General features: G+C 36.8%; 1 protein-coding gene across 8 annotated transcripts in view; it reads right to left on the reverse strand.

Annotated features, from left to right (window-relative positions):
* OSBPL9 (oxysterol binding protein like 9) overlaps positions 1-15,729 on the reverse strand; it is a 140,275-nt gene that overhangs the window by 32,430 nt on the left and 92,116 nt on the right. For 5 of the 8 annotated variants that reach the window (XM_066269212.1, XM_066269210.1, XM_066269217.1 and 2 more), the window contains 4 exons: positions 9,358-9,453; positions 8,532-8,579; positions 6,976-7,005; positions 5,767-5,817 (listed from right to left, as the gene is read on the reverse strand). In XM_066269212.1, the coding sequence (XP_066125309.1) occupies positions 5,767-5,817; positions 6,976-7,005; positions 8,532-8,579; positions 9,358-9,453 (225 nt within the window). Of the gene's footprint in view, positions 1-5,766; positions 5,818-6,975; positions 7,006-8,531; positions 8,580-9,357; positions 9,454-14,700; positions 14,770-15,729 lie in introns of all 8 variants that reach the window. The other 3 variants (XM_066269211.1, XM_066269209.1, XM_066269213.1) reach the window with 1 other exon arrangement.

A 15,729-nucleotide genomic window follows, 5' to 3' on the forward strand; every position in this document is an offset into this window, starting at 1 on the left:
GATGGAACCAGGACGTCTGCATGCTGGCTGATGCTCTATCTACTAAGCCAACCGACCAGGGCCTGAGTAACTGCATTTTTGTATCTAAATCATTCTTGTTGGGATTTCCCCCTTTGTTTGCACAAATGAATTAGCCTGAATTAACTATATATTTAAAATACCAATGTTTCACGAATTCTTAATACAATCTGCTAAAAATAAATTGAGAATAAAAGAAATTAAGTTTCTTGCTCCAATGATATTTTAATTTACTTTTAGCTTTCCACTTTTAATTTCTAAACATTAACAACTGATTTTTCCAGCCCTGACCAGGTGGCTCAGAGCACATATGAGAAACAATCAATGCATGCATAACTAAATGCAACTAAGTGAACAAACGGTTGATGCTTTCTCTCCTCCTCCCCATTCCCCCCACTTCCTTCCCTCCACTCAAATCAATGGAAAAACATTTTTTTAGTAATATTATATACATACGGTAGATTAAATTTTCCAAAATATGGCTCCAATATGAGGTAGAGTTCTTGGCCTCTACCCTTGAACCCAGGTGGGCCTTTGTATCTGGTAACTGTCTTTACTAGTAAGTACAGAAGTGACTACAGGTGACCTCTGAGACTAGGTCATGGAAATGCCAAAGCCTTCTAACTTGTTTTCTTAAAACCCAGCTACCACACGGTAAGAAACCCTGAGTGTGGTGAAGAGGACTGTATGAAGAACCCAGGGTCCCAGACAACTTCCCAGGTTTGTGAGTGAGTCTTGAAAGTGGATCCTCTGGCCCCCACCCCCAATCAAGCCACCATAGGTGATACTGCATAAAGCAGAAACAAGTCATGAGGCCTACCTAAATTGCAGATTAGTGAGCAAAACAAATTAGTTGCTATTTTAAGATACTCAGTTTTGGGTGGCTCATTAATGCAGCAATAGATCACTCATATATTACATTATCTAAGAAAATCACCACTTCTAATATAATTTTAAATAAATATCTCACCATTCCCTCTACCCCAAAATGTTCTTGATTAATGATGCATGCCATTTAGAGGGTGTTTTAAATTTGGGTTTATAATTTTTACTACTATTGTGGTTTGTCTTTTAAGGCAGAGTCAAATCTACATAAACCCACAGACTAATAAATGCCTTACTGTCAATCCATTCCCATCATGAACTTTAGGGATTTTGTTCTATTACTTAAAAAGGCTTACACATACCCTGCTCTCCACTTCCTTCCACCTTTCTGTTGTTGTTTCTGTTTTGTAAGTAAATCACAAGTTACATTTTACTGGGGTCAGCGAAGCTAAATCTCAAGTGTTACTGAACCAGAGATTCAACTGAATTCAATAATAACCATGTTAATGAAACAAAGAAATGGTCTAATCCTACTTCCCACTTAAATTATACCATATGTTTATCTAGTTATAGGTGCCTCAGTCCTTAGTATAGTGGCTACTCTCTTCTCTTAACCTACTAGCATGGCTGAGATCTAGAAGTATGACAGATTTCAAAAACATCAGCACCACATAATTTGGGAAGACTTTTGATCAGAATTACAGACTCCAGTATTTTTAAGGCCTTGCCTACCCCACCCCCTCAAAATACATGAACTATATCCCCATCTTTCTAATGAGGCAATGTAGTCTAGAGAAAACTATTATGTACCTATAAACTTAATATGTGAAAGAAACAACATGATGAAAGAAAATTTCTAATTCAAGTTTGATGAGATTCAACAAATATAGCTGGGATGACTGGATATCCATATGTAAAACATACTGCTCACAAAAATTAGAAAATATTTCAAAATGAATATGAAGCTATAAAATATCTCCTAAATTTTGTGAGCAGTGTATATATTGGACCCCTTACATGACACTACAAAAAGTAATTCAAAGCAGATCATAGACCTAAATGTAAGAGCTAAAACTATAAAACTCTTAGAAGAAAACACAGGAATAAATCCTAGTGATCTTGGATTAGGCAATGATTTCTAAAAAAGCCACCAAAGGCACAATAAATGGAAGACTGATAAGTTGGACTTCATCAAAATTTAAAAATTGCATGCTTCTAAGGAGAATTGTATCAAGAAAGTGAAAGAGGCCCTGGCCGGTTGGCTCAGCGGTAGAGCGTCGGCCTAGCGTGTGGAGGACCCGGGTTCGATTCCCGGCCAGGGCACATAGGAGAAGCGCCCATTTGCTTCTCCACCCCTCCGCCGTGCATTCCTCTCTGTCTCTCTCTTCCCCTCCCGCAGCCAAGGCTCCATTGGAGCAAAAGATGGCCCGGGCGCTGGGGATGGCTCTGTGGCCTCTGCCCCAGGCGCTAGAGTGGCTCTGGTCGCAACATGGTGACACCCAGGAGGGTCGCAACATGGCGACGCCCAGGATGGGCAGAGCATTGCCCTCTGGTGGGCAGAGCGTCGCCCCCTGGTGGGCGTGCCGGGTGGATCCCGGTCGGGCGCATGCGGGAGTCTGTCTGACTGTCTCTCCCTGTTTCCAGCTTCAGAAAAAATGCAAAAAAAAAAAAAAAAAAAGAAAGTGAAAGATGACTCAAAGACTTGAAGAAAAACCTGTAAACCATATTCCTCACAAGGACTTGTATCCAGAATATGTAAAATCATTCTTACAACTCAATATTAAGATAAACAACTAAAAAGTGGGCAAAGAATTTGAACAGACATTTCTCCAAAGATGATATATGAATGTGAATAAGCACATGAGAAGATGCTCAACATTATTATTCCCCAGGGAAATGCAAATGAAAACCACAATGAGATACAACAATGAGAATGGCTATAATCAAAAGGACATAATCATAAAGGTTGGTGAGAGTGTAGACCCCGTATACATTGTAAGCGGGAAAGGAAAATGGTATGGCTGCTTTGGGAAACAGTTTAGGAGTTTCTTAAAAAGTTATACATAGAGTTGGCATATGACCCAGAAATAAAACTCTTAGGTATATACTTAAGAGAAAGAAAATACATATCGATACAAAAACATTATAGGCAAATGTTCACAGCAGCAGTATTCATAATGGCCCCAAAGTGAAAACAACCCAATTATTCATCAACTGATGAATGGATAAACAAAATGTAGTACATCCATTCAATGAAATATTATTTAGCAATAAAAAAGAATTACATCCTTATGCTAAGTGAAAGAAGCCAGTCATGAAAGACTGCATATTTTATGAACCTTTTTATATGAAATGTCCAAAATAGGCAAATCTGAAGACAGCAAGTAGACAAGCAGTGGCAGGGCCCGGAAGAGGAGAGAGGTACAAGGAACGACTGCGGAACAGGTGTGGTATTTCTCTTGGGGGTGATAAAATGTGCTAAAATCAGATTATGGTGATGGCTGCACAACTTGGTAAATACACTAAAAACATGTAAACTTTAGTGAACTTTATGGTACATAAATGATGTATCAATAAACCTGTTTTTAAAGTCTGACAAGAAGTTAATGAATATATACTAATGAAAACAAAAAGTATGTGCACAAAAATGTTCTGGAAAAAGAGCCTGGGATCCAAAAATAATTTGTACAATCTACTTTAAACATACCTATGCACAGACAACTCAATTCTGAAAGGATAATCTAGACCTGTGCTGTCCAGTTTGGTAGTTACTAGTCACAAGTGGCTATTCAGCGTAATTCAATTAGTTCAAAGTATAAAATACACCCTAAATATTAAAGACTTGGTGCAAAAAACAAAAACAAAAAAACCATGAACTATCTCATTAATAAATCTTTATACTGACATGTTAAAATGGTAATATTCTGCATATACTGAGTTAAACAAACTGCATTAATAAAATTAACTTTACTTGATTATGTGAGTAGTGGCACATGGTAACATTATCTAATCCTGATGAAGAGCGGGTCTGCCCCCCCCAACTGTAGGAGCCTCCCAGACTGTGCTCTGCTCCCTTCCCAGGCCCCTCACTTCCTCTGCAGTTCCCTATGAGTGGAACACTAGCTGTCTCCCTATATATGGTATAAAGAAAAAATTAAGTCTTATGAGCCTGAAAATGGCACTTAGCAAGTGGTGCGCAGGCTTTGCTGCACAGGAGAATCGCCAGGAAATGTAAAACTCCTAATGCCCATGGGATACCCCATACCAACAACAACAGAATGTATGCGTGGGGGCCAGTTATCAGAACTGTTCTAGATCCCCAGGGTGATTCCAATGTGCAGCAAAAAGTTTGAGAACCAGTGCACTTATCATTTAGGCAGGAGGAAGAATTTAGGAGTGATAATTTAAATAAACTGGTAGGCCTGACCTGTGGTGGCACAGTGGATAAAAGCGTCAACCTGGAAAAGCTGAGGTCACCAGTTCGAAATCCTGGGACTATCTGGTCAAGGCACATATGGGAGTTGATGATTCCTGCTTCTCCTTACCTTCCCTCTCTCTCTCTCTCCCTTCTCTAAAATGAATAAATAAAATCTTAAATGAACTGGTAAGAACTTATAGCAAATTTCCTCTAAGCAGCTAATACTAAATTGAGCCAAAACAATAAAAGTATCAAAATAGCTATCTTCTTATATCCCTTTGGGTTCTCAGATGGCAACATTTCTCTCAAGATAGCCAATTCCAATATTTTATTATTCTACTGGAAGAACAGTCCTCCAAAGTGGCTATATCAATTTATATTCACCTCAGGAGTTCTCCTATTTTTACCAACATGTGATAATGTCATTTAAAATTTTATGCTCTCCTAATTCTTTTTTAATTCAACGAACACTTATTATAGGCCTGGTATTAAGAGCATTACAAATACTAAGTTAAGTCTCACACCATCGGTGAGATTACAGGTATTATTTTATCCACATTTATATGAGAAGAGATCAAAGCACACAGAGGATGATGAACTTGCTCAGATGGTGAAGCAAGGGTTCAAAGCCAGAGACAGTCTGACTCCAGAGTTCACATACTTAATGAAATGCTGTCTTTCATTATTATTTTAAAACCCTGTATCTTAAAAAATACATAAAAATAAAAACCCTATATTTGAATCACAGATTAACTAACCAGATTTACCCAAAGATTAATTTATAAGGCAGACCATCACAGCACAACAGAGCGGCAGCCAAATAAAAAAATCACATGCACAGTGAAAATACTAAACCATGCACAATTAAAAATTATGTATTGGAAAAGTTCATTCGAAATTCACACTTATCAGGCCTCCATTATGTGGCAGGCAACTGTTCTAGGCAGTGAGGATACAGTGATATTATGTATATAATACAGTGGTAGTATGGACAATAATTCAAAAGTATATTTTATTTCATGAACACAGAACAGCAATTTACTTTAATTCATTAGTTCATTAATGTAGTTTAGTACCAAAAAAAAAAGTCTGTAACACAATTTAAAAATATATATCTTGATTATACACTTCATTATAAATGAGGAAAAGAAGTCTACTAAAATTTAATTCCTTTTCTTGCCAAGAAAAACATTTTTGTTAAAGGTCCTGCAAACTATGTCCCCGTTCCAAGCAGTGGTATGAATAAAATGGAAGGAAGGGGTGAGTCATTCAAATCATCCCTTCCTTCCCAGCCATCATCAGAAATTACCTAATCAGAAACAGACACATACTGATAGGTAACATCCAAACACAATAGTTGTTCGATAGTACCAGGAACCCCACGATACAATTTACTATAAAGAGACATACATTTTAGAACCAAGTTTTTTGACTATTAAAGGAAAATGCCATTATAATTTTTAAATGCCATTAAATGAAAATAATCAGAAGTAAAATTTACTTACTTTAGCAATCTGCAGCAACACAATGCAGTGTTTAATTGATTCTACCATGCTCTACAAAAACAAGACACTGATTTTAGGTTCTTGCCCTGGACAAAATGGTTATAGATGTTGAAAATCTATAAAAATGAGTTTATATACACAGGGTTTAGGTTTATACTATACAAGACAAACCCTCTCTGGATATCCAGTGGGTTCTAACATGCTGATAATGTCAAGTAAACTTATAACTTATTATTAGCAATCTATAAAATGGTAAGGAATGCCAATTAAGATACTGAATAACAACTAACTAATTTTCAACTCTTCAAACAGAATTAACTTCCAAATTCTTAGATCAATAGCAGGCATCCATTGTAAATTTCAAAAACATCCATTCAAAACTTTTAAGAATTATGGAGAGTAAGAAATCCTATCAAAATATTAGTGAACCTGTAATACTATTTTGTCTGTTTTTAAATGCTCTTCTCAAAATGCAAATTTTAATAGTAGCCTGTTTGTTGTCAGAAAGCCAGAAATCACAATGTATTCTAATTTTTTTTGTATTTGTATTTTTCCGAAGTTAGAAGCAGGGAGGCAGTCAGACAGACTCCTGCCTGTGCCCGACTGGAATCCACCTGGCATGCCCACCAGGGGCTGATGCTCTGCCCATCTGGGGCGTTGCTCCATTGCGGCTGGAGCCACTCTAATGCCTGAGGCAGAGGCCATGGAGCTGTCCTCAGTGCCCAGTCCAACTTTGCTCAATGGAGCCTTGGCTGCAGGAGGGGAAGAGACAGAGAGGAAGGAGAGGGGGAGGGGTGGAGAAGCAGATGGGCGCTTCTCCTGTGTGCCCTGACCAGGAACTGAACCCGGGACTTCCACACGCCCGGCTGACACTCTACCGTTGAGCCAACCAGCCAGGGCCGTATTCTAATTTTAAAAGAGAAAATATATGCTGTGCATAGATGACATCTTTTATCCAAGAATCCTTTTATCCAAGGATCTCAAACAGACAAGACCAGAAACATAAAATGACACACAAAGTCAATTTCAGTTAGAGGGATTATTCTACTCATCTAAATTCCTTTAGAAAACACAAGTCTTAAAATACTCTTGTAAAAACTCATAAAATTAAAATCTGAATTGTTCTTTTAATAACAGAAGCAGCTTAAAAATATAAACATTTGAAAGTACTCTCTAATGCAAAGACATTTTATCAAACACATAACTTACATTTGTTGTCTCTTTGAGAGTTTCAATTTTCTGTGAAAATAAGTTTAAATAGAAATCATCAGAAGCACAAAGAGGTATTGCAATTTTTACTGTTTGGTCATTTAAAGAATTTTATCAAATGTACTTATTACTGAGAGTAGTCAGGTTGAAATGGGAATATTATTGGTTATATTAGTTTTTTTATTTACATAAAAAATTCAGACATTTTATGAATTATATTCTCCCATAAAATTCATGTGATTCAATTAATGACTTATAAGAATATAAAACATTCTTAATCCTTAAGTGGAGTAAGTTTTTTTCTATGTATCTAATATGTGATTTTAAAATGCTTATTTTAATTTATTTATTTTTATTGATTTGAGACAGAGTGAGAAATGGGGAGAGAACACTGATTTGTTGTTCCACTTGTTTATGCATTCATTGGTTGATTCTTGTGTATTCCCTGACCAGAGATCGAAACCACAACTTTGGCATAGGGAGATGACGCTCTAAGCAACTAAGCTACCCAGCCCGGGCTTGGAATGCCAACCTTAGACCCTGGACAGCTGGTTCAGTGGTCGAGTGTCAGCCCAGCATATGGATGACCCCGTTCAATTCCCATCAGGAAACACGGGAGAAGCGACCATCTGCTTCTCCACCCCTCCCTCTCTCCCTTCTTTCTATGTCTATCTCTCTCTTCTCCTCCCACAGCCATAGCTCCACTGGAGCAAGCTGGCTGAAGATGGCTCTATGGCCTTGCCTCAGGTGCTAAAAGCTTGGTTGCCAAGCAATGGAGCAACAGCCCCAGATGGGCAGAGCATCGCCCAGTAGGGGGCTTGCCCGGTGAATCCTAGAGTCAGGGCACATGCAAGAGTCAGTCACTCTGCCTCTACTCCTCTTAAGGAAAAATAAATTTTTTTAATTAAAAAGAAAAAAAGAATCACCTCAAACTTTGCTAAGTTGTCTAAAAATGACATGGGACTCAATTCTAAACTAAGAATGGAAGGTGAGCTAAACATAAGTTACTTTTATTACCAAGTGTGAAAGAGTCAAATGAGAAACCATGGTCAACAGAAATTGAAAAAAATAAAGCCGCACCAGGAAATTAAGTCAAGGAGAGGGAAAATGTAAATTAAAAAAAAGAAAACAATATTCAAACTATATATAAAGCAGCTGTCAGGAATCTAAAGGGGGAAGGATAGTAGCAGAACCAGAATTAATGCAATATTTGTTTTGTTTCCTCATGTGTGGCTTCTTGTTTATTCTGCAAATTCTTGTCAGTTCGTTTATTAATATTGGAAGTGATCACATGTAAATTTAGTAACTGTCTACCTTCAATATGTGATACCTGAAGAGGAGAACTTACTCCTAGAAAGGTGATACTTACAAAACAAGTATATTAAAATTCCATGCATTATCCTTTTGTTTAATTATGAAACCATAATTCACCAGAACACTCCCCTTGTAGTATTAAAACAGGTCAACAGCAGGCAAAAACAGGGTCCTTCTGTTATCTCTGCAGATGCTCTTAAATTTAAAAAATTTTAAGTCAAAATCATGATGATAGAATTTACCTTTCTCTGTTCATCATCTCTGCAGTTTTGAAGTTTGTCATCAAAAAGCTACAGGATTAAAAAAAATGATAATAGAATCAATTCACTTTACTACTTTGAGTATATTTACTAAATATAGAAAAGCAAAGTTTAATTCTTTCACACATTTCTTCCAGGGAAGATTTATATGTACGTATTTCAAGATAACCTATTATTTTTTGCAAGGAACTGCACAACATCAAGTTCTACTGCATTATTTTAAATGGTCAGGATCAATTACACTGGTGGAATCGGAAACAAACATGACTTTTAAGAACTTAACCTATCAATGCAAACCTCATTTTTTTCTACTTTGTCATCCAAGTTTATCAACACTCCTCTATCTTCCCAGGGCCTTTGGTTGTAATTAATGTTAAAGTAGGAATGGAAAGAGACAATTTCAGTAATGATACAGGAAGCAGAGAATTGTCTCTCCGAATCCCTGACTTACCAAACAGAAAAAGCAGGTCTTAGAAACAGAGCCACTTAAAACTTACCAGTTTTACATAATTTTAAAACAAAATGTGAATCTAATCTTGTAATATTTTCTTCTAATTATGTGTAGATATGTTCTATTTTTAATGATCAAAAGTGTGCATTATATATATACACTATTTATCAATACTATTAGATTAGAAATAAAGATCTTTGAATTAAGTCATCAGATCTTTTAATAAATCAGCTTTAAAAACTACTGAAGAACCACATAAGGGTTGTAAATTAATATCAAATAAATAACTTTTTACTCAAAAATCAACAACACTTGCTAATACTTTATATCAATTCAACATATAAACTAATGCCATACCTTTAATTGTTCTATCAAAATTTGTAGATAAGCATCAGCCTCTGTAAGTTTCTTATCAAAATCTTGGACGCTAGGAACAAATCCTGAATCCAAACCCTAGAGAAAAAGAAAACTTGTGATAAATCTAGCAATGCCCAAGCAATGTTTAATAGTACAAAAGCTACCTCAACCTTCATACATGACATTTCTATTTTTAAAATAAAAATGCTACTTCTACATAAAAAAATGTATCTTTTAAAATTATCTAAATTCTCCAAAGATAGTGGTACATCAGTCTTCCTTTCATGAACTTCTGGTGCTATTTTCTTGTCATCAAATAACATGCACTGCTGCTCAAATCAAGATTCACCCTGCTCTTCAGAACCACTTTCTTTTCTCCCCAAAGCCCCAGAGTGGCTCCCAGTCACTTCCAGAGCAACAGTAATTCAGCTAAAGGAACATATACAAAAACACCTCAGATTACCTATTTTCCTCATACTTTTTGTTCAGTCCATTCCTCCAATCCTTTAATCTTAACTTCATCCTCTATTTATTTTAGTTCAGTTTCCTAACCCACCTCATTAGCTCTGATGTTTTCCTTCTCCCTTATTAAAAAAGAAAATAATAACCTTAAAATTCTTGCTTCTTCTAAGAAGAGGGCCTTCTCTAAGTGAAAGTGACAACACTTCTGTTTTAATCAAGTTCCCTACTCACTTTCAGCCCTGGCATTAACACTACACTCTGGACATGGTGTGAATGTTTATTTATTTAGAGGGCCCACTTATTTTCTCAGTTTAACTTTCTGGCATTTGCATGTCCTACTTTTTGTACATCAAAAATTTTAAGCTCCAAGAACACAGGACTCCTATGTTTTAGTGCTACTCAAAACAAACTTTTGAGTTCTTAATCATTTCTGACTGAAAATCTCTCAATCTTAGGTATAAAAGACAAAACAGGTGGAGACTGAACAGACTGCCAGCTTGCCATATTCACAAGCCCAGACGTCATGCAGTTAAACTAGAAAACAAGGGTTGGGAAGCACTAACGTCACAATCTCAACCCAGTCACAGTTTTAATTACAAAACTGTGCTTAAATGGGTGGCATACAGTGGTTCAACACATTATTCTTGAATCTCGTTTGTCCTATCTTCCCTACCTTTGGCCAACACATGCTCATCATTTTCACATTCCCAATTTTAGAAAAATGGACGTTAGAGTTCACTTTTTATTATACCAATTCCTCATGTTCCGGTGACTAAAGTCATGGTAAAGCACTTTCACAGCCATTATCTCAAACACCAGATTGAGACGGTATAGTATTTTGGAAACAACAATGGGTTGGCAAACCTGGTTTCTAATTGCAGCTCAGCCAATAACAAGATATTGTGTTTCTTTAAGCTACTGTTTTCTTATCTGCCAATACAGGCATCCTCCTCTTACTAATATTTATGTGTATTAATAGTACCTCTACTAAGGACCTACAGTTACTAACACTGTCACTACTAATATTACTATTGTTGCTCTTCCTAAACTAAAATTTAAATTTTGAATCAAAACATTAAAAACATAAGTTCTATTCAGACCATAGGAAAATTAATTTGTATCTTGTCATGCATCTTCCTTTTCAAATTTAAAGGCAATAACGCTGCCTATATATATATTTTACATACATGCCTACATTTTTACACACATGTAAAGAAACTACTTGAAATGATTATGGAAAAACTGCTTCCCGATGAGAGATGTCATGTATAAAAACAACATTTAAGAAAAAAAAATCAAACAAGGTACATAAAATCCAGATATATTTATAAAATTGTGGTTAAGTATCGTCATTTTAAAAGATAACTTAATTTCCTAGTAGAAACATTTACTATGTGCAGTATGATAACAACAGATGTGGAAAGGAAAGAAAAATCTGTCGTATTTCCGAGATACTACAGCTCTGTTCTAAAAATAGGAGTAATTTATTTCCAGGTTACTGTACCAAAAAAAATTAGAATTGCTGCTTGGCTTGTTTTTTGTTTCACAGAGCAATATATCACTATAAATAGTTTAATTACAAAACTCAGTTAAGCCCTGGCCGGTTGGCTCAGCGGTAGAGCGTCGGCCTAGCGTGTGGAGGACCCGGGTTCGATTCCCGGCCAGGGCACACAGGAGAAGCGCCCATTTGCTTCTCCACCCCTCCGCCACGCTTTCCTCTCTGTCTCTCTCTTCCCCTCCCGCAGCCAAGGCTCCATTGGAGCAAAGATGGCCCGGGCGCTGGGGATGGCTCTGTGGCCTCTGCCTCAGGCGCTAGAGTAGCTCTGGTCGCAACATGGCGATGCCCAGGATGGGCAGAGCATCGCCCCCTGGTGGGCAGAGCGTTGCCCCTGGTGGGCGTGCTGGGTGGATCCCGGTAGGGCACATGCGGGAGTCTGTCTGACTGTCTCTCCCTGTTTCCAGCTTCAGAAAACAAAACAAAACAAAACAAAAACAAAACTCAGTTAAAATCGGCTAAATACACTATTCTTGTTAAATATTATAAAGGTCAATGGCACATTCAGAAATGAATAAAAGGTGAATGAAGCATCTTAGAGGGAAAAAGTGATTTCTAAGAATTTCCCTCTTCTGAATCACTTAGAATTAATATACCCTTTGAACAGATCACTGTGCACAAAAATCCTCTAATCAATACATAGAAATAGATTTAAATTACTGAGATCTGAAATCAACCTAAATTAATTCTTCAGAATCAACCCTTTGATGCTGCTAAAATCATATGAACTTCACCTTGGCTCTTTCCTCAGACCGGCCTCTAGATAGTGTTCACAATATTCCTGTACTCTTTTCTAACTCCACAGACACAGTATCCAAGTCAAAGATCTACTCAGCAATTCATCTTTCTTTATGCAATATGTAATGGGAGGTTTTATTACAACAGTTATTAGCTTAAAATCTCAGAACTGGCCTAAACTCTCTTGCACAGTAAGTAATCTATAAATCATTGGTGTACTCAAGAAAATCTACATAGTTATCCATCTGCAATCAATAAAATAACATGCTTAAGTTTATCAACAACACGGACAAGCAATTGATAGTAATTATACCTTTCTCAAATCCAGAATAACACCCTAGAAGAAATACAAATTTTCACTACATATCATAACTTAAAGCACATAGACTTAATGCTACCTACCTAGTCTAATCACCCACTCATAGAAGTTACTTTTATAATGTCTTTGAAAGTCATCTAATCTTTGCTTGAGCATCTAAAGAAGAGCAGGAACTTATTACCACCTAACAAACTTTTTCATAAAAATTCCCTAAAGTCATAACTATTCCTCTTTCCATTCAACGTTAACAGTATAAAGCACTGTACTTATTCATATCCTTTTTAATGGAGTTCTGTTTTAGTGCAGATCATAAAAATAGAATATAGTCCTTTACTAGGTTGAGAGGGGTCTGTCTTTGAAAAGAAGCCAGAACATGGCAGACCCTTTAAGACAGAGTCTGACACTTCCTACTTCTTACAGTGGAGAACAAGCAGGTTGAGTCCAGCAGCTCTACTTTCTAGTACTCTGTACTCACCTCATCTAACATCTATCATATTTTGTCATAATTAAGTATTTAATTAATTGACTTCTCTAAAGGATAAGCCCCATGAGGGCAAGAACTGTGGCCTTTGACAGTACAGCCCCCAGGGCAAGCTCAGTGTTGAAAGAATGCTGTGCTGCTGACTGCAGCTTGAGGCCCTGTGGATGCCATGGTACTCGTCTTCTCCACAACCCCCTCTCCTCTGCTTGTTCTCTTTCTCCTTCCTGTTTTCTACTCCCTCACACTCTTTTCACTTCTTTTTTTCCTTCTCTTTTTTGCCTATGTCCTTGGTAGTAATTTAAATGGCTTTGTAGCATTTTTGGCTCTCAGGACCTAAGAGGCTGCTGTTCCCCAATCATATTGAGGAGCCATAGCTTTAATATGATTTGTTTGAATTAATTTAAAGTTTAAGTTAAATACAACTATTACAGAGAAATGAAGACAAAATGGTCTGTGATGTAAAAGAAGTTAAATCAGAAGAACCACAATAGAAATCAGACCTAAATCTAATCATAAAATGAGAAATATATGTAAAGAAAAAATTACTTATGGGACAAATATGCTAAACCAAAATAGTCTCTAGTTTTCATGAGTACTTTGCTAATAAATAAATCTAAAGTACATATATAAAGTCAAGAAGAGTAACACGGTTTTATATCAGTCAGGATCTATGTACCCAGTTTTAAATATACACACAGAGACACATCTGGCCCAATTTAAGGGGAATTTCAAAAATAATATCAAGACTAGTAGAAGAATATCAAACTGCCTCAAAACTATGTGTGTACTCCGTACTATCTTGTTAATACTTATGTTGAAAAGCATCGCTTCACTTCAAAGCTAACAAATGTCGGCAAAATTAAATGAATTCCTATTAATGACTTGAGTTGGAAGCATTAAACAGTATAGTTCATACATACCCATAACTGAATATATCACCCCCATTAAAAAGAAGACTATTGCAAGGGATGTCCTTACAACTGTCTGAGGTCATATGAACAGTATGCAGCTACTTCGGGGACAGACTCTCTTAGTAAAACTAAAACAATACAGGAGGCAATTTTTGAGACAGGGAGTAAGAACTTTTCAAGTTAATTCCTGCTGGCAGAGGAAGAGTAATGAACAGTGGAGGTAAAGGTGAGAAAAGGTGGTGTAAGGTCTTCTGAGGTCAGTATCAGGAAATAAGACACTTATGGGTAATTTGAGGAACTGAGAATAGTACAAGAGGAAGGGCTATGACTGAATAATAATATTGTAAAAAAAATTCACAAATGAGTAAATATTTCCACATCAAAACTTATTTCACAGCAAAAACTAAGGACTAAGTACCAATCTCTATATTCAGTGCTTTTTCCTGTACAGGACAAAACTGTTATACAATAAAAATATATTGCAAAAAGAGAAAAGGAAAATATATTAGAAAGAGATATCCCATTAAGTCTCATAGAAAAGTTCAGAATAACAACAGAATAAATTATCAGTAGTAGAATTATAAAAAGGGTAAGAGCTAAAAACTCTAACAAAGAAAAAACACCAAAAAGAAAACAAGTTTCCTAAAGAAAAACAAATGGCATGAATCCAGACAAAAGTAGATGATGCTAAAAATTAGCAAAGCACACATTCTATAGTTAAAACAATGAAAACTTTGTAGAAATGTCATTTTGATTAAAATATGAGAGTATCTGGAAAGTCTATGTTCACAATCAGCAGTTTGAGATGACATGCATCACAGATACACTTTCATCCAATGACAGAAGTACAGGGCATACTTACAATTAAATCACTTACAATTATTTTTGAAAATTCAAGAACTGGAGAGATACCAGAAGACTGGAAAAAAGCAAGTGTGGTACTGATCTTCCATAAAGGTAAGGAAAAAAGAGAATAGAAAGTTACCATGCTGCGAGTCTGACATCAGTAATTAAGCAAAGAAAAATAATAAGAGAAAAATCTGTAACTGTACAGAGGAAAAGTAGGTAAATGAACAACAGCAAATGGCAAGTTAAAAAGAAAAAAAAAAAAGACTGCGAAACTTAATGGCTTTTCTGGTCCTTAGAAATTTGCTAGCAAATTAAGTATTTTTGGGGGAAAAAAGGACACCCTTCTGTCCTCTTACCAAATGATTTAAAAGCTGGCTTAATACGGCCCTGGCTGGTTGGCTCAGTGGTAGAGCATCAGCCTGGTGTGCAGAAGTCCCGGGTTCGATTCCCGGCCAGGGCACACAGGAGAAGCACCCATTTGCTTCTCCACCCCTCCCCCTCTCCTTCCTCTCTGTCTCTCTCTTCCCCTCCTGCAGCCAAAGCTCCATTGGAGCAAAGTTGGCCCGGGTGCTGAGGATGGCTCTGTGGCCTCTGCCTCAGGCACTAGAATGGCTCTGGATGAAACAGAGCATCGCCCCCTGGTGGGTATGCCGGGTAGATCCCGGCTGGGCGCATGCAGGAGTCTGTCTGACTGCCTCCCCATTTCCAACTTCAGAAAAATACAAAAAATAAAATACTGATCTCACCCAAAAAAAAAAAAAAAAAGCTGGCTTAATAATGAAAAAAGAAGATTAAAGGAATCAGAAATAGTAATAAGATCATGATTTTGAGTGGGATATACTAATCTATAAATTCCTTGGATTTCTGAAAATTTGGAAACATTGATCATCTCTGTTGTTTATTCACTTCAGCTAAGGAAAGAATAGGATTTAGAGCAGGGGTCTCAAACTCGCAGCCCGCCAAACAATTTTGTGCGGCCCGCAGACTAATCCACGAAGTTCAAAATATTTTGGATAAAATTAAGTAAGCCTAGGGACCTACTTGTATTTTTCATTTC

The sequence above is a fragment of the Saccopteryx bilineata genome, chromosome 3 (assembly GCF_036850765.1).
Source record: "Saccopteryx bilineata isolate mSacBil1 chromosome 3, mSacBil1_pri_phased_curated, whole genome shotgun sequence".
NCBI classification, from domain to species: Eukaryota; Metazoa; Chordata; class Mammalia; order Chiroptera; family Emballonuridae; genus Saccopteryx; species Saccopteryx bilineata.